Source organism: Dipteris shenzhenensis, chromosome 25 (genome assembly GCF_047967505.1).
Source record: "Dipteris shenzhenensis isolate YYH24624 ecotype China chromosome 25, Dip_SZ_1.0, whole genome shotgun sequence".
NCBI classification, from domain to species: domain Eukaryota; kingdom Viridiplantae; phylum Streptophyta; class Polypodiopsida; order Gleicheniales; family Dipteridaceae; genus Dipteris; species Dipteris shenzhenensis.
Window position 1 is genome coordinate 46,761,364 of NC_141620.1, and position 24,786 is coordinate 46,786,149.

The following is a 24,786-nucleotide window of genomic DNA, read 5'->3' on the forward strand; positions in this document are numbered from 1 at the left end:
GCCCCATTTGAATTGCAGAAGGGACATCTCTTTGGGTCCCACGCTTGAGCTTTTAGGTGGCGAATGGAGTGAACGATGGCCATTTGGACCCAATAAAAATGCTTGGATCCAAATGGCCTCGTGGGTGCAGCTTCCCTTGAAGGGAGAGCCTTGGCCTCATGGAACTCGTCGAGCCAATCCCTTCTCTCCCATCCCCCAATGCACAGCTCTGCCTTGCCTCTGCAATGGTCCGCACTGGTCATCCTCTCTAATCCTGCAACCGTAGTGCAGCACCCGAATTCTTGGACATGGAAACACAATATGGGGTGGCACTTGGAAATCTCCATAGCCACCGATGTCAGAATGGAAATCTCCCAGCAGGGGAAATGGCGCTTTTTAACCTGTATGGAAACAGCTTGTAAATTATTTATTTAGACCATCAACTGTGCCACACGATTCTATAATTGTTGTAATGGGGACTGCGTGAGCTTTGTTTGGATGAGGCAGTGTTGCGTCATGTTGTCTTCGTGACCTTCCCGGTTGTCATCCCATGATCCCACTATTGATGTTCACTGATGTTCTTGAAGGGAAATTATGTGTGAGTCGACATTGAAATGGCTTAGGGCAGACACGTCAATCAAATGTGTCCTTCTATCTCGGTTGTTGCTGATTAGTGACTAGCGACATGGGTGCTTGAATGGTCTGTGCGAGTTGTGCTAGGACTGTGTTTAGCATTTGCTCGAGTTGTGTTTGTGTCCATGTGCATGTGTTGTCGTTCAAATTGCTCTATGTGCTGGGGAGATGAGCATGACTCTCAAAACAGGACAAGGACTGACTCTGAAGAATACACGTTTTTTGAAAGCAATTGCGCGGTCGTTGGATGCATGCGACTCACCTCCTAGCAAAAGGATGATTTATATGAGCGTGCCTTAGAGGGCTTTCCCGCGCCAGCCAGTGGCTTTGGTTCAGTGCCACTGGAAGGGGGAATGGAGAGCCCCATGAAGAGGAAAGGTTGGCTCAACTGTGAGCTCTGGCAGTCCATTGCCAGCCCAGTTTGAGCTGAAAACTGGATTCCAGGCCAGCAGTCCACTGCTAGACTGGGAGCTCCGGTCAGATAGTATCTCCCTTTCTCTGTTGTCCATTGATTTGTTGCAGTGGAAACCTGCAAAGCAGGTTCCATCCAGTGCAACTTGGCATCTAAATCCACCAACAGATACACGGGGACAGCACTTACCTTCATCCCTCACCTGTCCACTCAGTGGCCGGGGAGGCCTCCATGCAGGGAGGTCCTCTTACACAGTTCACAATATTCCAACCCGATTTTAGGTCGGCGTTGGTTCTTCACGGGTTGGTTCAAGACGTCACACATGATACTGTAGCTTAGCTTCGAAAATTTAGAGGTAGAGCCACCTCATCAAGCGGAGAACACAAGAATCACTATGCATTTAAATTGTTGAGCGGAGAAGCCTCCATACATGTGAGAGGTTCCCGCCAGAAGCATTAGAAACTTAGAGACGCGTTGCCAAAAAAAAACCCCGAAAGAGCATCCAAATCCTTCGCAGTAAATAAGCTTCTTTTTTGTATGGAGAAGCAATTCAATCATGTTCAACTAGGCCATGCTAGCTCGTTTATGGAATTCATTTCAGAAGAAGAGGCACAACCTGAAGGAGATTAATTTTGTGGACTGACAGAAGGCCTTCCAGCGCAAAAGCCCCCGTCTACCACTAAATTGTGGCCATTGATGAAACGCCCATCGTCGCTTGCTAAGAAGAGCGCAGCCTCGGCTATGTCTGAAGGCTGAAATGGAATGCCGAGCTGTTGAAGTTTTGGGTCCAGATGCAACTGATTATAAACATCCAATAGCATTGGCGTGGCTATTGCCGCAGGAGAGATGGCGTTCACTCGAATTTCATGCCTCCCCAGCTCTGTCGCAGCTGATTTCATCACCCCGAGCACCGCATGTTTGGAAATCGTGTATGCATGCGCTACGCCCCCAGCCACGATCCCTGCAACGCTCGCCATGCAAAGAATGCAACCCCCCTTCGCCCCGATCATCACCCTCGCCGCGTGCTTCACCCCCAACACAGCCCCTCGAACGTTCACTCCCATCACCTTGTCGAAATCCCCCATGTCTAGCCCCGCTACAGAGCTTAGCATCCCCGTTCCGTTGATCCCCGCGTTGTTGAACATCACGTCCAAACGACCATAGTTTGACATCGCGAAATCTACCAGGGCGCAGACGTCTTGTTCCTCAGTGACGTTGCAGTGGAAGTAACTCGCAGACTGTCCCAGGTTCATCGCTACCTTCTTGCCTAAATCGTCCTGGACGTCGGCGATGATAACTTTGGCTCCGTGTTCGACAAATAATCTTGCACAGGCCTCCCCGACTCCGCTTGCAGCTCCCGTTATGATGGCTACTTTGCCGTCAAGCCTGGATGAGCAGCAGTCTCAAACATGAAAACTAGTAGGGTGTAACAAAACTCGGCCAAAACTCCTTGGCGTCTGAAGAGGTGCGACAGAGAGAGAGAGAGAGAGAGAGAGAGCAAATGATACCTACTTAGTCAATCGTCTTTCAGCTTTCTCTGTTGACATGATGAAAGATGGAGCCCGTTGCAAAAGCTTCAAGGCCTGGAACTGCATCTACGGATTCGAAAGCAAGAAGTATCCGACTTTTAAAGGACGTGGAGACATCGTTGGGAAGCTTAGATTGCGGCATCATCTAGAGATGTTTGATTGCAGCGCATAAACACTTGTTACTGTGTCTCATAAATCTCGTCGCCGGCAGCCGGCAGCCCTCAGGGCGGAAACCACCCTTCCAACTAACAAGGTTCCAAAGAATCCATACAATACTTGGCTGCATTCACCGGTCCTTACAAAATTGTAATTTGCCAAGGAGGAAGATGGAAAATACCCCCAATTTGAAAAAACGCTTCAATTAATTAATTAGTTGTGTGTGGGGTTGGGGGGAAGGGGACTGGAGGGGTGGTTGCATGGAGTACCACTTGGCGAAGCACCACGTGGATGGTCATGTGTGGAATGATCGCGGGCTGCAGGTTGTTTAAACGTGCTGTCAATTGTAATATGATTGAAGCTTGCACGATGTCGAATTAGGTGATAAACAGGTCGTTGCACGAATGAAGCTTTCAATGGAGGTCTGTGAGCGAGGATGAGGGTAAAGGCGATGGCTGGACGTGTGGAGACGAAGGAAGTAGAAAACTAAGAAATGGAGCCTCTGATCACACAAGTGATGGATATAGCGATTTTTGCAGGTGATGGAGAAGTGACGCAAGAGTACGTAGTTTGTGTTGTTTTTCGATGAAGCCCATATTAGATAATTCGGGAAAATCCCAATTCTCACCTTACCAGTATTTCGCTAAATTGTAGCCTTCCTCCATGAAAAACTAGAGAAATAGGAGAAAGCAACTACATTATCATTCACAAAATCATGAAATTTTAACTATGTTCTCCCTTGATAATTGCATCGTAACACAAACCATGCAATATTATGCTTAAAAACTTGAACATTTCATTGTGAAAACAAACATCATTTAATTCTCACTTTGTAGTATTTCTGGGGAGAATCAAATTCTTCCATAATTGTTTGCACAGAGAATGGTTCTCAAGTCATAGTCTTTAAAACAGCTTGGAATCTATGGAGTGAGAATCATCTCATGAACCTTTGTGGTGTTCATAAACACCTTTAATCATAGCTCTTACATCCTAATCATGAAAAAAATGAACTATCCTAATAAAAAAAGCCTACATCCTAATCAAAACTGAACTATCCTAATAAATATGTATTGTGTCCAAGTATATACTTAACGGAAAGAATCCAACCACTACCATTCCTCGATAATTCTATGCCAAGGAGAATGATACCAGGTTTATATTTGTTTAGTCTACAAACACAAGCCAAATGAATATAATTTTAGGAGTGAGAATCATCTCATGAACCTTGGTGGTGTTCATAAACACCTTAGTATCTCTTACCTTATGGCATACCTATTCATGTGAATCTTCTAACATGTCATCACCCTCAATGGTGTCCATATCCCAAGAAGCCCTGGACTAAGTGGAGGTATGCAAGATTATAGTTGATGTAGGCAATGACAAAGCGGTTAATATTCACAAAGTGTTAATATGAACTATGTATCATTGCCTTAACTATGTTGACACATTATGTAAACAAGAGGCATGCATGCCTAGAGCCTTGCCCCCAAGAGTTTGAGTATAATTGATGTTGTTCCGCATTCAAAGGGCATCAAAAAGAAAGTTTGTAGTAGCTAGAGCTCTAGTGATAACAAAAATCATACAAAAAAGTTAAGACCCAAGTTCACAACTTGTAAGAAAAAAATAAATTGGCTAGTATTGAATGTTCAAATGAGTACATATCATGTATCAAAAATCATAGATCGCAAGAAGCTCCTCTCCTGCACATATATCGTCTATGGTTTCAACACGAATGTATCCATATTCTGCAACATCTGCTCTCCTCTTGGAGATGGACCAAGGTCATAAATAAGGTGAAATACATAACAAACATTTGTTTGGCTTTGAATTTGTATTTCTACAGCTATTGATATACCCGGCCATATTGCCATGCTGAACATCACCAACAATGTACACCATATCCTCCATAGAAACATAAGGGTCCTCTTGGATAGAGTACTTCTTTAGCCTTGGTCTGCCTTGGTCTAACCTCACACAACTCTTTCCAATCTTGATACACATATTTGTCACCTCCGTAATGGAGAATAGTAGTCCCTCTCTTAATGAAATCATGCACAAATAAGCCGTGGCCGGCACCTGTAAATATAGTTGACTCATGCACCTCAAAATCCACATTTTTATTCGAAAGACTTCCTTAATGGGGATAGGAAACTTTGGTGTTCCAAGTAAATCACGTCCTGGTACATACATGTATACTTAGACAAGATTTTAAAGTATATCTATCTGCATGGCAAACAACAACCCAATTAGCCCAAAAAACATTACAATAACTTGAGACCAAATCAATTGAAAATTTGGCATATGTACCTTCATGGAAAATATGCATTTAGAAGTCTCTTTAGAAAGGCCTTAGCAATGTGCTTCTTGATATAGCGACCTTTGTACCCAGCTAGTTCTATAGCCATATGAGAAGCTTGCATAGCACTCATACTATCGATGGGTGGAGTAGTCCTTAGCATATTTATTTCTGACATGTTAAGTTGAGGAAAGAATTCACCATCACCGTGACTTGGCATATGGAATGTGCCCTCTAATTCTCTCTTATCACATCTAACCCTCGCCCTTAGTTGGTCCGCAGGAGGAAGCTTTCCTATATTATATTCTGTTATTGACCATTGATGATTTTGATCACTCCATTCTTCAAGAACTTCCCGGATGAGGTTGAAATCTTTATGGCCCTCCACCACCTGTAATTGCCCATACCAATTACTCTCAATCACGATGCGCACATCATTGGCCGCTTCAAGTTGTAGCAAGTAAGGCATCAACTCACCTAGTAGAATGTTATCTTCATTGTCTTGCACATTAAACGTAAGAGGAAATATGCAATTTGATGGAGGATTGATACAAGCCTTGTATGGAGAGTCATCAATAAGTATTGCCCTCCTAGCATCACATCCAAATGTCTTCGATATTTTTGCTAAGCGTTTGAACATAGCCTCAACACCAACCTTGTCGGGCCTATTTATCCTCCTCTTACTGTAAGAGTAGCATCCCTGTTGAGCCCATATCACAAAGAAAGGGAGGTTTTTCTTTGCATATATTTGAAGATTTTCTATCATTTCAATGACATTATGTTCCATTGTTGTTGATCAAACACCTACATTAAATTTTTATAACAAGATCCTTAAAAATTCAATGCACCCTGGTCAAAAAACCATAAAACTATTGTGGCCATACATAACAGATGTGTGAATTGGTGACTTGAACAAGAAACGTGTTTATAGTAAGCCATTCAAGTCCAATATCACAGTCATCATTGGCTTGATGGAATTGGATAGATTACATCTGGACTATCCGCAAAGTTGCTACACCTTGACTCCTCCAAACTCCCTTGTGCGTTGTGTTCAGTTATGTTTGTCACATCACGAAGATGCAATTTTCTCTCATTTTTGCTAGTTCTTGACACCACTTCCAAAAGGGCATTGCTATTGGGGTTGCTTGCAGTTGTATACAATTCTGATAGCATGTTTTCCTGTCTAGTAGTTGTCTTTGCTTTCTTCAAAGCATCACTAATTCCAACATCACCAAGATCTAAGGTGACCTCAGACTCGCTAGCTATTGACACCATTTCTAAAAATATATTGCCAAACAATGAGGTTGCTTGTAGTTGTCCCCATTTCCAGAGGCATGTTCTCTTGTGTATTAATTATCTCTCTCTCCTTCCTTGCATCATTCATTACAACATCCTTATTGACCTCAAAGTTGCTCTCTCCTGATACCACTTCCAACAATGTACACATTTTCGGTGTCATGTTTTCATTTGTAGTATTTGTCCCTCTCTCCTTCCATGCATCAATAATTTCTGTGGAGTATAATTCCAAGAAATGCATTCATTATATTATCATGACATCATCCCTCTAAAAATATGGAGAATGGCAATAGCACCATTCTCCCTATGAAGTAAAGGAAAATGTCACTTTCGACATAGAGAACTGTACAAAGTACTTACCCTATCACCACATCAATAAGGTTCTCAATGAAGCACTTAAAATACAACAAGAAATGCATTGCAAATAACCTTTATCTTCTTCTCTACAACCTCATAAAAAGTGGCAGAGAAAATGCACTAGTATCATCTGAGAATGGCTCTCCAAATTTTGACAGATCGGTGCAAATAAATTCATTTCAAACACTTTGGAAAAACAAACATAACAATTCATTGGGTCGATATCACATGAAACCAATATCAATTAAAAAGTGGCAGTGTTATGTTTTTGAAATGGTCAATACTACTATTTTTGGACTAGAATTGACATGCCATAGATCCCTTTACAATTCATCTAGAGACATAAAAACAGGAATATTAGCAATATCTTCAGTAGCTATAAGAGGCAAGGGTCCCATTGGCTCACCATCATCTGCTGAATCACGTGGTGGCAGCGAAGCAGCACGTGTTTGTAGTGGCTTTTCAATTCCATACCAAAATCTGATCTTTGGATCATGTGTTAAAAGATCAAAACAAATGGATTCGACTTCTATGGCTTGTGCTTTTGTCATCACCAAGGACACCACTCTTCTTTCAGAGAATAATGCATGCCTTGTCACAACTCCTTTGGTGAAGAAGTCAACTACAAACTGATCATCACTACAAAAACATATGATGCTTTCTTTCATAATGCATTCCTTCATGGCCTCCTGTAGATCCTTTGTTTCCTCCTCATCATCACTATCAACCATGATATTATCCTCAAGTATGTTGTAGGGCTTGGCAACTTGCAAGAGGTGATCAAATCTAGCATATCCACCATCTGAGCTCAAGAATGTCAAAATGCAAAATGTTTCAGTCAGACCCATCAGTGCCTCATCTTCTATGTGAATAACACATACGAATCTTTGACTCTAAATTGAACACTCATCAATGGCATTCTTAAGATTGGCCATCTCTGTCATATTCAAAAATGACAAAAGAACAAACTGTGATGGAGAGAGTGTGGACCACGTTAAACCTTTAATTAACTTCCCAAATGTAGCTTTATTCCAATCAATGTTTTTTGCAAATTCTTGTGTAGTGTCAAGCACACACAAGCTAATTGCAAGTGTTTTCGATGGATGGTCTCTCTTGTCAATATGGAAATGGAAGGTGATGAGTTTTTCTCACGACACTTGCTCTCATCATTTCTTACTTCTATTAACCATTCAGCATAGGTAATTGCAGCTAGTGGGAATTTAGGCATTGATCTGCCAACCTGTAGGTTTTCCTTTAGCCATGTCTCACAAATTCCACGAAATCTTTGAAAAGCAACAGAAGTAATACCAAAATACCCTGCAAATTTATCCCATGTTCCAAAGGTGGGATTTGGATGTCCTGAGGTGAATACTTTCATAAGCTCCTCTTTAAGTGCTTTGTCTTTTGCCAACTTGTAGCATTTCCTTTAGCCATGTCTCGCAAATTCCACGAAATCTTTGAAAAGCAACAAAAGTAATACCAAAATACCGTGCAAATTTATCCCATGTTCCAAAGGTGGGAGTTGGATGTTGTGAGGTGAATACTTTCATAAGCTCCTCTCTAAGTGCTCTGTCTTGCTTCATTCCCAATACCCTTTGAGCCATGTCGGTAACTTCCTTGTTGTCTTGCTTGGACTTGATGAGTACAATGTCGCCCGACTCTATCTCCTCTTGGATCTTTCTCAAACTATCATCATCCAATCCCAACAAGTGTCTCATATATGTTTAAATGGTTGGTTGACGACCTCTCTCCTACACTAATCTCAAAATTTGTATCCATTTTTCATATATGTCATCCTCATAGGTCACCATATGGGTGTCTTTGGTGGCGAAGTTGGCACCCATTGACACATTTGCAATTGACACAATTTTGAAAAGAAAATCATAAACAATACATACAATAGATGAGATCGAGTCAGACATCCATACCATTCTTTCAAAACTGATGACAATCTAATTATTCTCACTTAAGAGAGAGTGGCACTAGTGCCATTCTCATGATTCTTTCTATGAAAAATGGCACTAGTACAACTCTCTCTTTTGTGAAATAACTAGATCCAATCTCCAAAATAACTTGTAGCTTGAATTGAAAAATATACTTGAAAATTTCATGAACAAATATAGTAATAAAAAGAGAGGAATACTTACATCCCAATTTTGGCGATCTGCATGACCTTTCACAAGTCCTGGGGTCAGCTTATTTGGTCATTCAAATGCAGTCCATTAGACCTTAAATGTTGCAAGATGTCAATGTATGGCTGGTTCTTTAGAACTGTTTGAGACTCCATGTTAGCCATCGATGATATCCTGTAGCTCACACTGATTGGAGCATTGACAACACTGCATCACTTCCTCCTTGTATAGAAGCTCTTCCTTGCAGCAAACACCTCTTCTTGTGGTGCACTTTCCACGAAAAATTTTGCTGCAAGTATTGAGTGCTGACCTGCAAGAATCCAGTAATTATATTCCCACAATCTTTCTTTCTATACCTCGTCCTTGCACATTGGAGTCTTTAAGTGCAATATGTGGAATGGCATGAGATATGCACAAGTTGTTGGGTGTTTTGACATAGTAGCAAATTTGTGTACCAATTCATTGACATAGGAAAGAGTCAAGGTTCTGTACACATATTGACTTGGTGCTTTATGGCAATTCACAACCGAAACCAACACCGTACTCAAGCCCAAATGGGAAATACTAGAGTAATCCATAAATCTTGACAAGCTAGTATCCTTCTTCTCAAATTTTTCAATTTTCTATTGGATTGCTTTATAATCAATATTTTTCATTGCTTTCTCATGTGGCACTATTCTGTCTTCTATTCTAGACACATTTGGCTTGTCCCCAAGAGTGCTTGTATCCCCAATCATATCTTTATCGAACACCTTCTCTTTAGCCATTCCAATGCTAGATAGTGGACTTGACTCTTTCTCCTCAACTTTCTCCTTGCTTTTTTCTTCAATTCTATTTACTTTCTTTGATCTCTTATTACTCATGGCATTATCTTCCTTTAAGGTCTTTAACACTGTAGAAAAGGCATCCAAGATTTGAGTGTTGTTCAAATTCGCATGGTCAATGGTCCATCCCTTGGATTCGATGGAGTCATCCATGTTGGATATCATCCTAGCATTGTCATAGCAAGTGGGATCCAAAAGGTACACTGTAGAACCATCGGGACGGAACCTCAAGACAATTTGTTTCTTGGACTTTAGTTTCCACTATCTCTTTAATCTCCCCCACATCTTCAAATGAAGTTTCTAGGAGATTAACAAAACAATGGATCTTCTTCAGCCGCTGTAGTTCACTATTGAATATGTCCAAGTACCATCCCTTTCTAGCAAAGATTCCATCAAAAGTTCTCACCTCTGAAAAATTTCTCTTTCCTTTAGCCATTCCTGCATGAGCAATTAGAGAGAATTGTATGAGAGAGTTATATTTAAAGATTTATACCACTAATAATTAGAGATAAAAGAGAAAATAAGATCCTTTTGGGGGAGATTTGAACTACTAATAGTCTCTAGAATATGATTTTGAAATGGCTAATTCATTTGGTTGAACTGTTTTCACCATGTTTTTTGGTTGGTCGTTGTTGTCAATCTACTTAACGTTGACTTAGAATGAGATGGCACAGGAACAAGGAGGTACATGAATTGCATGAGATTGGCACAAGTGCCATCCTGTACAAACTCACATGCATGATTCTCTTTGTGACAGACATAAATGAGATTGGCACCGGTGCCATTCTAATAGAGAGTGCCATTCTAATCCATGAGAGTTTTGTCTCAAAAATGTTATGCATAAATATTCCACATCTATTTCCATCTTCCCTAATAGCATGGCACTACTGCCAATCTGCTTGACACTAACATAGATATAGAATGAGGGTGGCACCAGTGCCATTCCCTGTTAACATGGCACTACTTCCAATGTACTTAACACTGACATAAACATAGAATGAGAGTGGCAAACTAATTCTGATTGTGGAGATTGGCACCAGTGCCATTCTCCACAAAATCTCATGGATTATGATGGCTACCAGGGTCCAGTGACAAAATAAGAAGGAGGTATATGAATTGCATGAGATTGGCACAAGTGCCATTCTGTACAAGCTCACATAGAGAATTCTCTACAAATCTAACTTCAGTGGGCACTGATCTGATTCTCTTTGTTACTAACACAAATGAGATTGGCACCAGTGCCATTCTCATCCATGAGAGTTTGTGGATAGTGGTAGTGTGCCAATCTCTCAAAAATGCTATGCATAAATGTCCTACATTTGTTTCTAGCTTCCCTATCAACATGGCACTATTGCCAATCTACTTAACACTGATATAGACATAGAATGAGAGTGGCACCAATGCCATTCTGATAGAGAGTGCCATCCTGATAGAGAGTGCATAGAATGAGAGTGGAAAACTAATTAAGATTGTGGAGAATGGCACCAGTGCCAATCCCCACAAACTCTCTTGGATTAGAGTGGCTCCTAGGTCCAAGGTAAAATAATTCTGATTCATTACATTATCAAATCTCAAGGTCTAGTAGTTATGCTATAAATCCTAAAACAAAGGACTATAGTAGTGACAAAATAAGGAGGTATATGAATTGCATGAGATTGGCACAAGCGCCATTCTGTACAAACTCACATGGAGAATTCTCTACAATCTAACTTCAGTGGGCAATGATCTGGTTCAATGTGTGATTGACACAAATGAGATTGGCACCACTACCATTCTCTCTATTTTCCATCCTCTTCTTCCTCTCTCTCCCTCTCTCTAAGTCTCACTCTAACTCTTTCTCTCACCTTCACGGACCATATTCCTACACTTATCCTCTCTCTCTCTCTCTCTCTCTCTCTCTCTCTCTCTCTCTCTCTCTCCCTCTCTCTCTCTCTCTCCCCCTCTCTCTTGTTTTCTCTACATAATGAATTGGGAGGTATATCTTGGGAAAAACGAGTGATAGAGGTGAAAGAAAGTGATCTAAAACATAAAGTACACAAAAGGCGAAATAAATAATTGACTAAAAGTGGTCTAAGGATAAGACTACCTCGAAAAGGGTGCTTCTTTCACATTACGTCATTGTCTGTTCCCTCACTTTCTATCACTCTTGAAGGAGGGGCGGCTCACTGTGCATCCCTCACTATCGCTCCCTCACTTTCTTACTCTCACTTTCCTACTCTCACTTTCCTTTCAAGACAATGGCCAGTTACTATGTGACTTCATTTATTGAACTCAAACTCTGTCCTAGATCTCTTTTGTATGGACTCATGAGTGGAAAATCATTTGAGGAGGATATGTTAGACACATGGCTACTTGATTTGAACTCAGCAGAAGAGGTGAACATCTCTAGCTTTCTTTTTCGCTTCTTTTAATCGCGTCCTTCTTATGCTAAGCAGCTAAATTTTCGTACAAGATATGGCGGTAGCTAGAAGGTGTATTGAACAAAACGGTGAAGATGAGGAAAGGCAGGAGTGAAAAGAGGAGTTGTTGAATCTTACAAGTCGGCGGAAGATTCGAAACAAGTTGTGAGGAGAGTCTCTGAGGAGATTTGTGAGCGGCCAACCCTAGTTACGCATGGCTTGCAGCTTTAAAGTCCACTTGTTTTCACGAAGCCAATGCCATAGTAGGCACTTTCAAGGACATCTGCATGTGTTTTCTAAACTTGTATTAGACAAGAAATGGAACTATAGTTCAACAAAGACTTTTCAGTTCTCTTTTACATAGACTCTCTCTCTCTCTCTCTCTCTCTCTCTCTCTCTCTCTCTCTCTCTCTCTCTCTATCTCTCTCTCTCTCTCTCCCCTTCACCCCACCACCCCCCTCCTTCCCTCTCTCTCTCTCTCTCTCTCTCTCTCTCTCTCTCTCTCTCTCTCTCGATTTCTCTACATAACAAATTGGGAGGTATATCTTGGGAAAAACCAGTGATAGAGGTGAAGGAAAGTGATCTAAAATATAAGGTACACAAAAGGTGAAATAAATAATTGACCAAAAGTGGTATGAGGATAAGACTTCCTTGAAAAGGGTGCTTCTTTCACTTTATGTCATTGTTTGTTCCCTCACTTTCCATTACTCTTGAAGGAGGGGTGGCTCACTATGCAGCCCTCACTATTGCTCCCTCACTTTCCTACTCTCACTTTCCTTCCAAGACAATGGCCAGTTACTATGTGACTTCATTTACTGAACTGAAACTCTGTCCTAGATCTCTTTTGTATGGACTCATGAGCGGAAAATCATTTGAGGATGATATGTTACGCACATGGCTGCTTGATTTGAACTCAGCAGAAGAGGTGAACATCTCTAGCTTTCTTTTTCACTTCTTTTAATCACATACTTCTTATGCTAACCAGCTAAATTTTCATACAGGATATGGCGGAGGCTAGAAGCTATATTAAACAAAACGGTGAAGATGAGGAAAACGAGGAGTGAAAAGAGGAGTTATTGAATGCTTACAAGTCGGCGGAAGATTGGAAACAGGTTGTGAGGAGAGTCTGTGAGGAGATTTGCGAATGGCCAGCCCTGGTTAACCATGGCCTGCGGCTTTAAAGTCCGCTTGTTTTCACAAAGCCAATGCCATAGCAGGCACTTTCGAGGACATCTGCGCTCTCTAATAGTGTAATAGTCAAGTGATGGAAATTTAATTTCACAGAGACTTATGTGTTTTCTAAAGTTGTATTACACAAGAAATGGAACTACAGTTCCACAAAGACTTTTCAGTTCTCTTTTACATGGACTCTCTCTCTCTCTCTCTCTCTCTCTCTCTGAGCTCTCTCTCTCTCTCTCTCTCTCTCTCTCTCTCTCTCTGAGCTCTCTCTCTCTCTCTCTCTCTCTCTCTCTCTCTCTCTCTCTCTCTTTCTCTCTCCCCTTCACCCCGCCAACCCCCCTCCTTCCCTCTCTTTCTTTCTTTCTCTCTCTCTCTCTCTCTCTCTCTCTCTCTCTCTCTCTATGCAGTTGCAGCAGCAGCTAGATCCTCCCCTCTCTTTCTCTCTTTCTCTAGATCCAACTCCCACCCCCTTTTCTCTCTCTCTGTCTCCCTTTGAAGCTAGACCCCCCATCTCTATCTATCTCCCCCCCATCTATCTATCTTCCTGAGCAGCTAGATTCTCCCCCTCTCTCTCTTTGTCCCTCTGTAGCTAGACCCCTCTCTCTGTCTGACTTGCTCTATCTTTGTCCACCCTCTCTCTATCTTCCTCTGCAGCTCTAAAGTTCCTCCCCCCTCTCTCTCTATCTCCCCCTCTCCATCTTCTAGCTTGGCATTGCACTGCTAAAAATCTAGTTAACATGGAGATTTCTATAAAATCAAACCATGGCAGTAGTGCATTAGAGTTTGGGTATGGCACCCCCATAGCCTAAAGGTTGAAGTTGTTGGAGGTGCTAGCGGTCTTGGCGGGGGGCACGCTAGGCACATGCTCTTGGATTCTAACATGGTATCAGAGCCCGGGTCTGATCCCCGGCCACCTCTCTCCATGATCGATTGGAGGGGGGTGTTGGAGGTGCAAATCTCTCATGGACAAAGGGGATAAGAAGAAGGAGAAAGGGTTGAATTATCCCACATACAAAGGTGTGTGGAAGATGAAGGGACATAAATAGTCCAAGTTGCCCCTCCTATCATCAGATCACCAGTTCTTCACGCTCATAGTCCTCCGTCCAGCATCTGTCTAGATCACCATCGAAGCTCTGTCTGTAGAGCGCACGGGTGGACAGCCAACCATCAGTTGTATCAGCAGTTTGGTATATCAGAATTTTTGTATTCTCTCCAGCTTTCCATCGTGTACTTGCGTTTTGTTGTTATCTTCCGCTGCGTACTATTTTCTTACATGGTATCAGAGCTCAGGCTATCTGAGTAACGACTTTATTGCAAGTTCAACGAGCTTTGTTAGCAAAGGCTACTAGGAGTGATGGCTGCACCAACCCCGTTGCGAATTCGTCCACCTGCCTTCAATGAAGGCAAGCTCGATGGGACGAATTATACTTTGTGGAAATTCAAGATCAGCGCGATCTTGGATTCATATGAGCTTCTGGATACTGTTCTGGGATTGGATCCAGAACCGGTTGGATCACCGAATCCAAACAACCCCAACGTCATAACGCCACCGAATGCAGATCTTCTTCGGGCATGGAAACGAAGGAACGCAGATGCACTCTGCGCTCTTGTTACCAGTTCAAGTGATTCTGTTTTGACTCTGATTCAGCATACAGACAAGGCAAGTGAGGCTTGGAACATACTGAAAGGTCAGTATGAAACGCGGAATCAGACCAGAATTCAAAATCTGGAGAATATGCTTGCTGCAGAGAGGTGCTCTGATGGAGAATCAGCTGAGACATTCATCACACGGATCAAGAATCTACGTGATCAGATGGCGGCGGTTGGGATTACAAAGACCAGCGAAGAGTTGGCCAGAAGGTGCATTCGGATCCTTCCACAAAAGTACGATGCGTTGGTCACGACACTCAACACGCAGGTAAGAAATCCACCCCTCACTTTTGAAGAGTTTAGCGCGATGCTCTTAGAGGAGGAGATGCGAATGAAGACCCGCGATGGCGGAAGTGATGCAGCATTCTCAACCACATCCAAAGGGAAGGGTGGAGAGAAGAAGAATGGTAAGAAGAAGAAGTTTTCAGGTAAGTGCCACTACTGCAACAAAAGCGGTCACATGATCAAGGATTGCAGAAAGAAGCAGCAGGACGAAAAGAATGGCACTACACAGTCTTCTTCGAAAGGCAAGGAATCTGCCAACACAGTTGAAACTGAGTTGGAGCTATGGGTTGCAATTGAAGAAATATGCTCCTCAACAGAAGTTTCAATAACGAATGATTCGTGGCTCCTTGATAGTGGAGCGTCCCGTCACATGACCAGAAAGAAGGACTGGTATAGCTCTTTCAAGCCTCTACAAGAGCCCATGAACGTGACGGTTGGTAATAATGCAAAATGCCCTGTGGAAGGTACAGGTACTATCTCTCTTTCCATTCAAGAGGGTGAAACTAAAGAGCTTTCTGATGTATTACTAGTTCCTCAACTAAAGAAGAACTTGCTTTCGGTTGCTGCGATAACTGATCGCAACTTGGAGGTGCGTTTCAAGAGGACCAGAGCAGAAATCCTTAATGCAGCGGGCAAGGTGGTCGGCAAGGCAGTAAGGAAGAACAATCTCTACGAGCTGACGGCACTAACAGTCTCTTCAGGAGTGGGCATCAGTAAGGTATGGCATGAAAGATTTGGTCATCTTAGTTATCCTATTCTTTTGGAAATGCAGAAAACAGGGATGGTTGCACACTTGCCTGCACTCTCAAAGGTGCAGGAACCTTGTGAAGCTTGTATGATGGGCAAGCAACAAAGGAAGGCTTTTCCACATGAGAGCGGCTATCGGGCAAAGGCTCCTCTAGAATTGGTTCATGCTGATCTCAGTGGGAAAGCTCCGACTCAAGCTTTGGGGGGATGTAACTACTATATGCTTATCGTCGACGACTACAGTAGATACATGTGGGTGTATTTTTTACGAGATAAGGCTGAAGCTCTTGGAAAATTCAAACAGTGGCAAAAGATGGTGGAAAACGAAAGCGGGCTGAAGGTAAAGGAGCTTCGCACGTACATCGTCAATCGAAGCTTCACAAAGGCCTTGACGGGCAAAACACCTTTGGAGGTTTACTCAGGTAAAAAGCCTTCCGCTTCTCATTTCAGAACATTTGGATGTGAGTGTTTTGTTCATGTTCCAGATAGCACCAGAAAGAAATTAGATCCAAAGAGCAGAAAGTGTATCTTCATGGGCTATAGCCAGGAGTCAAAGGCGTACCGGCTATATGATCCAGAGGCAAAGAAGATCGTGGTCAGTCGTGATGTGGTGTTTTGGGAACAGCCACATACAGTGGAGGAGGAGGTATGCCCTTCCACTTTATCATCAGCCGTAAAAGTAACTCACCTTGTGCCCGTATCTAAAGCAGAGTTGCAGAATGAGGAGGAGTACTTCGAGGAACAGACTCCACCAACACCACAACATGCCTTGGCTCCACAAGGTAAGCCACTTCCAAAGTGGGCAAGGCAGCTCTTTGATGAGAAGAATCCGGTTCCAGACTTGGCGGAGTCATCTGCAGATGGACTTCGACGATCAAAGAGGATAGAGGAGCAGAAAAGGGCTTCTGAACACATAGTCAATATGGCCTTGATGGCTGAGATTATGAAAGTTCAAGAGCCTACGAATTTGGATGAGGCAATGGCGGATCCAAATTGGAAAGCTGCCATGCAAGAGGAGTATGACAGCATCATGAAGAATCAGACTTGGGACTTGGTTGATCGTCCAGAAAAAAGGAAGATCATTGGTACCAAATGGGTATGGAAGGCCAAGTACAAATCTGATGGATCTTTGGAAAAGTACAAGGCTAGGCTTGTTGCACAAGGATACTCTCAAGTTGAAGGCTTTGATTTTGAGGATTCCTTTGCTCCTACAGCAAGGATGACAACTATTCGGGTGGTACTTGCCTTGGCTGCTCATAAGCAGTGGCCGGTGTTTCAAATGGACGTGAAATCTGCGTTCTTGAATGGACATCTCAAGGAGGAGGTATATGTGTTCCAGCCACCAGGATTTGAGGTGCCCAATTCAGAGAACAAGGTTTGCAAACTAAAGAAGGCATTGTACGGGCTGAAACAGGCCCCAAGGGCATGGTACCAACGGATTGATAGCTTTCTCATATCTATTGGTTTCTCAAAAAGTGCTTCTGATGCTAACCTGTATGTTTGTAAGCAGGATGGCAAGTATGTGGTAATAGTCCTTTACGTGGATGACTTGATCATCACAGGAGATCATGAGAAGATGCTGCAACAGTTGAGGGAGTCGTTGAGTTCCGAGTTTGAGATGACAGATTTGGGGCTCATGCACTTTTGCCTCGGCATTGAGGTTTGGCAAAAACCTGGCAGGATTTTCATCTCTCAGCAGAGATATGCTCGCGAGATCTTGAAGGCATTCGGTATGACCGAGTGTAAGGACGTGGTCTCTCCCATGGAGGTGAATGGTAAGCTCTCAGTGGAGGATGCATCACCACTTGTCGACATCAAGGAGTATAGGAAACTTGTGGGGAGTCTCATTTTTCTGTGCAACACTAGACCTGATATCAGCTTTGCAGTTGGTGTACTTAGTAGGTTCTCAAATCAACCTCGAGAGAACCATTGGAAAGCAGGGATGCGTGTGCTAAAGTACGTGAAAGGTACACTAGAGTATGGCATTACCTACAGAGCAGGGAAGACCTTGGCGGGTTACTGTGACTCAGATTGGGCGGGAGATTGTGATTCTAGAAAGTCAGTTTCTGGATATTGTTTCTCACTTGGTTCAGGAGTGTTCTCTTGGATTAGCAAGAAGCAACCAACAGTGGCACTATCTTCGACGGAAGCTGAGTACAAGGCAGCATGCATTGCTGCTTGTGAAGCAGTTTGGCTAAGGAGGATCTTGCAAGACATAGGAGTTCCAATCGAAGATGCGACGGTTCTGAAATGCGACAATCAGAGTTGCATGGCCATTGCAAAGAATCCTGTGTTCCATGCTCGTACAAAGCACATAGAGATCCAGTATCACTACGTACGAGAGCTCATCGAGGATGGAGTCATAGAGCTGGAGTATTGTCCCACAGAGGATAATTGCGCAGACATCTTCACGAAGGCTCTTGGGAGTGATTTATTGTTGCGGCATCTACATCGACTCGGCATTGGTCCGATCACATAGTTCATCTTCGGGTGAACATTGAGGGGGGGTGTTAGAGTTAGCTCAAATGTCCACCTCTCATGTAACCCACCAATATTCTGTGTACCCAATGTTGTAAGGCCCCCATATGAGGAGAAGCCATGATGGGTATCAGATATTGGGAGGGATCCCCAGTTTAGACACTGGAAGGGGTCTTAGAGTAGACCAGATGGTTATGAGACGGCTTAGGAGCCAAGAGTAGATACCCGTCTGCACAAAGGGGGGGTTCGGGGGGGCGATAGCCCCCCCGATAGCAGGGGGTCCGGGGGGCGCAGGCCCCCGGTGGGGGTCTGGGGGCAAAGCCCCCAGCGGCAGGGTCCGGGGGCTGCCGGTAGCCCCAGGCCCGATGGTATGACCTATGCGCGATCCTTCATCTGCCCGACGGCATGTTTTCTGAAGGGTCGGTGGTCTTCCAGGCCGACTGTCTATTAGGCCGACTGCCTATTACAGGGCCGACCGTCAACCACTTACACTATATAAGTGGCCACCCCCTATCATCAGATCACCAGTTCTTCACGCTCATAGTCCTCCGTCCAGCATCTGTCTAGATCACCATCGAAGCTCTGTCTGTAGAGCGCACGGGTGGACAGCCAACCATCAGTTGTATCAGCAGTTTGGTATATCAGAATTTTTGTATTCTCTCCAGCTTTCCATCGTGTACTTGCGTTTTGTTGTTATCTTCCGCTGCGTACTATTTTCTTACAGAAGTAAATAAAGGGATGATTAGCATGGAACTTCCACCAATCTAGTTATGTCAGCTCTTAGCTAAAGGGATGTTTAGCATGGCACTGATCCTCTTTGTGATGAATGTCACAAAAGAGATTGGCACCAATGCCATTATCATTGAGATTGACACCAATGACATTCTTAATCCATGAGAGTTTGTGGATGGCTCCCTCATATCTTGGAGGTTAAAGTAGCTAAATGGATTTTTAGAATGGCACTGCTTCCAATCTATTTATGCTCAAAGAAAAAATGAGATTAGCATCAGTGCCATTCTTAATCCATGAATCTTTGTGGATGGCTCCCTTATAGAATGAAGGTTGAAGTAGCTAAAGGGATATTTGGCATGGCACTACTGCCAATCTAGTTAACATTGAGAGTGCTCTCAACGGAAGCAAGAACGGAAGAGGGAGAGAGAGAAACAGAGAGCCACACAAGTTTTGGTGGGTGCAGAACCACCCTAATCTTCTTTTTCATTCATTTATATATGTGTTTGAGTATTGTACATAACTGGGGTAAAGGCACAGTGACCTTTAACCCCCACAACCTCCCACTTAAAGGACAATGTGCCTTTAAGAGAGAACAACTAGTGAGCATACTATCCAATGCCGATCAATACATGACAATACTCAAACCGCTGACTAGGTAGACTCTTCGTCAGCATATCTGCAGGGTTATCATCTGTATGAACCTTGACAAGCTCTATGCACTTGTTCTCAAGTACCTCCCTGATGAAATGCTACCTGACCTCAATGTGTTTGGTCTTTGCATGAAAGACCGGATTCCATGCTAGCTGAATAGCACTTATGGAATCACTATGCAATGTCGGTACACCTGTATGAATCCCCAAATCTCCCACTAGCTGATCAAGCCATATAGCCTCCTTGCAACCCTCTGTGGCTACAACATACTCAGCCTCTGTGGTAGACAAAGCAATGCACTTCTGTGCACGAGACATCCACGACACTGCACCACCTGCAAAGGTGAACACATAACCAGAAGTGGATCTCCTACTATCCACATGCCCTGCATAGTCTGAATCTGTGTACCCAAGTACACACATGTCTCCTCTACCAAAGCAGATGCACATCTCCTTGGTACCCTTCATGTACCTCATGATGCACTTGACTGCCTCCCAATGCCTCTTTCCTGGATTAGCCATATACCGCCTAACAACTCCCACTGCAAATCAATGTCTGGTCTAGTAGCTATCATAGCATACATAAGACTCCCAACTACTGATGCATAAGGAACCTTGGCCATCATGGCCCTTTCCTCATCTGATTTGGGACTATCTGTATGACTCAGTTTCACATATGGAGGCAATGGAGTACTCACTGCCTTCCCCCCCTCCATATTGAAATGCTGTAATACTTTTGTAACATACTCTTTTTGTGAAAGCCAAAGGAGTTTCCTACTGCGATCACGTGTGATGCACATACCAAGAATATGACCTGCAAGTCCCAAATCCTTCGTATCAAAGGCCTCATGCAACTTGGCCTTTAATGCATCTAGCTCATAAGTATTCTTGCTAGCCAATAGCATATCATCCACATATAGTGCCAAGATTATCAGGCTATTATCCTTAGCCCTTTTAGTGTAGAGGTAGTGATCAATTTCACTCCTTCTAAAACCCTGGGATCGAATGAAAGCATCAAACTTCTCATACCATTCTCTAGGCGCTTGCTTAAGACCATAGAGACTCTTCTTCAGCTTGCAAACTAAATCTCTTTGCCCTTTTCTTCAAAGCCTTCCAACTGCACCATGTAAATTTCCTCATGCAAATCCCCATGCAAGAAAGTTATCTTGACATCCATCTGCATAAGCTCCATATCCTCTACTGCCACTAGTCCAAGCATGCATCTAAGTGTGGTCATCTTCACAACCGGAGAGAATATCTCATCAAAGTCCACACCCTTCTCTTGCTTGAACCCTTTAGCAACCAAACGGGCCTTATACCTAGGCACATCATCACCTGTGACCTTCATTTTGTAGACCCATTTACATGGCAATGCTTTCTTTCCATGTGGCAAAGAAACCAAGTCCCAAGTCTTATTCTTCATAAGTGAACTCATCTCTAATTGCATAGCATACTCCCACTTGCGTTGATCCTCGTGCATCATAGCCTCTCTGTAGCAAGAAGGCTCCCCGCAATCAGTAAGCATCACATAGTTTACCTCTGGAACAAACCTATCAGGCGGTCCAGACACTCTAGAAGATCTTCTCAAGGGCATTTTAGCTTGCTGTCCCACCTGCATATCAGCCACATTTGGCTCATCATTTCCACCAATAGATGATCCATCATCTACCCTTGATTGTATACCTGTGGGAGTACTTGGTGGTACCATTTCTTGCACATTTGGTGCATGAACAGCTTGCTATCTATCAACATATGCATGTGGATTCACATCTTGGAAAGTGATTCTCCTCATTTCCACATCCCTCATGGGTGCCTTATGCATCTTCTTCTCATTGAAGACCACATCATGGCTGCGTATGATCTTCTTTGCTTCTGGATCCCAGAGACGATAGCCCATCTCTCCACTTTCACCATAACCCAAAAAGATGCATTTCTTAGACTTAGGATCTAGCTTCTTTCGAAGCTCTTTTGGCACATGTGCATATGCCTCACACCCAAATATATGCAAATGAGAGTAAGAGGGCTTCTTGCCACTCCATGCCTCTTCAGGAATACCACCATCCAAACTCTTACTAGGTGATCTATTGATCACATGCACTGTAGTCTTCATTGCCTCAGCCCAAAAACCACCAGAAAGACTTGCATTGGAAAGCATGCATTGCAACCTTTCTTGAATGGTATGGTTCATCTTTTCTGCAATTGGATTTTGCTCTGGAGTATGAGGGGATGTGAGCTCCCTCTTAATCCCACGTGTATCACAGAAATGCTGAAAGTCATGAGAGAGATACTCTCCACCATTGTCAGTCTATAGGCATTTAAGCATTCTACCTGACTGATTCTCAACCAAGGCCAGCCATTTCTGAAATACCTGAAACACATCACTCTTCCGAGCTATAGCATAAGCCCACACTTTCCTAGTTGCATCATCAATGAATGTCACATAGTATTCAGCCCCGCCTAATGACCGTGTAGGCATGGGACCACATACGTCTGAATGCATCAAATCAAGCTTTTCAAACTCTTTCTTTCCCCTTCTTTTATGGGCTGATTTAGTCTGCTTCCCATAGAGACAATGCTCACAAAATTCAAAATCAGAGAAACTCAAATGCGATACATAACCCAAACGGCATAAGAGTTTCATTCCATTCTGGCTCATGTGCCCCAACCTGCAATGCCACAAAGAAGTGCTTGGCTGCTCAGTTATTGCAACAACATGATCAAATACCCCTGATACATGTAAGGGATACAAAGTCCCACACTTGGCACCCCTGGTCAAAAGCATAGAGCCCTTCTGAATTTTCCAACTCTGAAAGCCAAAAGTGGTGTGAAAACCAGCCTCATCTAGCTGACCCACTGAAATAAGACTCTTGGTTAGCTTAGGCACATGTCTCACATGTTTCAAAACAAATGCAGACCCATTTGCAAAAGAAAACTTTATGTCACCTGCTCCCACTATGTCACATGCATAGTCATTTCCAAGATGCACACAACCTGTCTTTCCACTATCATAAGTGGAGAACCATTCCGTATGGGGAGTAACATGGAATGAAGCAAGAGTACCAATAAGATAACAAGCAACCGAGCTCCTGCGAGCCCTCTCCCTCCCTCCTGTAGCCTCTACCTCCCTAGCTCACCCCCGCCTTGGCCGCCCTCACCCCCTCGCCTCTCCGCCCTCACCCCCTCGCCCCTCCGCCTCACCTCGCCCCCTCGCTATGCCCTCCCCTGCCCCTCGCTTTGCTCCCCTCCTGCCCCTCGCCCCTCGCTATGCCCCTCCCCCCTCGCCTCGCTCTCCACCCACCCCCCCTCGCCCCTCGCCCCTCGCTACGCTCTCCACCCACCCCCCCCTCGCCCCTCACTTCGCTCTCCACCCCGCCCTCGCTACGCCTCCCCCGCCCCTCACCATGCTCCCCACCCGCCTGCCCCTCGCCCCTCCTGCCCTTCGGCCCCGCCCCCTCGCCCCTGCCGCCCTTCCGCCCACTCCCTCCTGCCCTTCCGCCCCGCCCCGTCCCACCCCAGCCGTCCCCCGCCCTTGCCTCTTCACCCCCCCCACCCTCCATCCTCAGCCCCCACCCTCGCTCTCCACCCCCGTCCCCTCCGCCTCCCGGCCTCCTGCCCTTGCTTCCACCGCCATCCCTCCCCCTCACCTTCGACCCCTGCCTCCACTCCCGCCTCCGCCCTCCGCCCTCCAACCTTCCCACCCTCCGCCTCTGCCCTCGCCTGTGCCTCCACTTCCCCCACCCGACTCGCATCGTCCCGTTTCGCCTCACCCTTCTTCATCACACCCAGGCTCCACCCCCCTCATCTATCCCCCCTTTTTTGGGTGGCAGCCTCTTCTTCATCGGAGGTCTCGCAGTTTGTCTTGGCGGTATGGCGGCTCCCTGCCCGAAACCGGAGGCCCAGTTGGACCCTCCTTCTCCAGATGCTTACCGCGTTATCTTGATAGAGCAACAATCGTCTTGGGTACAGGAGGTTGCCAATGACTTTGCCCTTACCTCTGTCTATGGCAGAGTCATTGGACATTCCCCCTCCAAATCAGCCATCAGGGACTGGCTCCAGTCCACTCTCATGCTAGAGGACAGCCACATTGAGGAGGTGGCCCTTATGGGAAGGGGCATCTTCTGGCTCAAACTTTCCACTGCGAAAGCTGCGAGCAACCTGATTGCTGGTTCCCCCACATCTGTGGATGGAAAGATCATTATGATAGTCCCTTGGTACCGTGGATTCAGTGCAGCGGATTTTGATGCTCGTTTCTGCATACCTCACCACCCAGTGACGCTAGTTTTTCCAGGCCTTGCTGCTGAGCTACAGTCGATTGTCAGGGACCTAGGCTCCCACTTTGGCTGGGTTATGCATGACACTTTTGCCGACGCGGTTACTACGGCAGGAGCCCCCCGAGTCTGTGTGGCTGTGGCGGACCCTGCGACTCTCCCTACAGTGATTGAGATCATGACAGATGCCAGCAGCATTACCCAGAGCATGGTAGTCACAGGACAGCCAGGCCAATGCCTGAGGTGTCATGACTTTGGGCACCTGGCTGCTATTTGTCCAAGATTCTCCAGTTCCTCTCGGCCCTCCCCGCCCCCTCCCCCTCCGCCCCCTGGCCCCCCCTCCGGGCAGCCACATCAAGAGAAGCAGAGGTAACCGGAGTCCGGTCCAGAGATAGCTGGCGGTTGGACTGAGGTCAGAAGGAAAAGAGGAAAGAATAAGAAGATTTCTGAAAAAGGCAAGGAGGCAGAGGTTACCCAACCTGTAGCAGCGCCTCAGAGACCTGACAGGCAGCCGCCCCAGGGTCCTGGGAGAGCTTCTTCTTCGACGGTAGCCTGCCCTCCACAGCCTTAGGTCCCCCTCTCTTCTGCTCCCCAGCCCCCTTCCCCAGTCGCACCCCCCTCTTCCCGACCCGCAGCATCAGCCCCCGCCTCTTTCTCTTCAGTCTCCTCCTCTTCCTTCTCAGCCCCAGTCCCAGGTGCAGCCCCATCCCCCCCCCCGCCTCTCTCAGCTCTCCTGTAGTGTCAGCTGTACCGATGGTTCCTCAGCCGCAGGCAGCCCCCACTC

At 44.8% G+C, this 24,786-nt stretch overlaps 1 protein-coding gene across 1 annotated transcript; it reads right to left on the reverse strand.

The window, feature by feature from the left end:
• Positions 1-1,650: 1,650 nt before the first annotated feature.
• LOC147885966 (zerumbone synthase-like) lies at positions 1,651-23,511 on the reverse strand. Its single transcript, XM_087396257.1, has 2 exons — positions 23,379-23,511; positions 1,651-2,426 (listed from the first exon to the last, which is right to left on the reverse strand). Exons 1-2 carry the CDS (start codon positions 23,509-23,511, stop codon positions 1,651-1,653), a joined length of 909 nt encoding a protein of 302 aa, XP_087252383.1.
• Positions 23,512-24,786: the final 1,275 nt, after the last annotated feature.

Bases quoted from the DNA above. Each gene is read 5' to 3' on its own strand.
- LOC147885966 (XM_087396257.1), bottom strand. From the start codon at position 23,511: ATGAAGAAGGGTGAGGCGAAACGGGACGATGCGAGTCGGGTGGGGGAA. The intron at 2,427-23,378 runs GTGAGGGGGAGG...TTCATGTTTGAG, and splicing joins AGTGGAGGCAGGGGTCGAAG to ACTGCTGCTCATCCAGGCTT.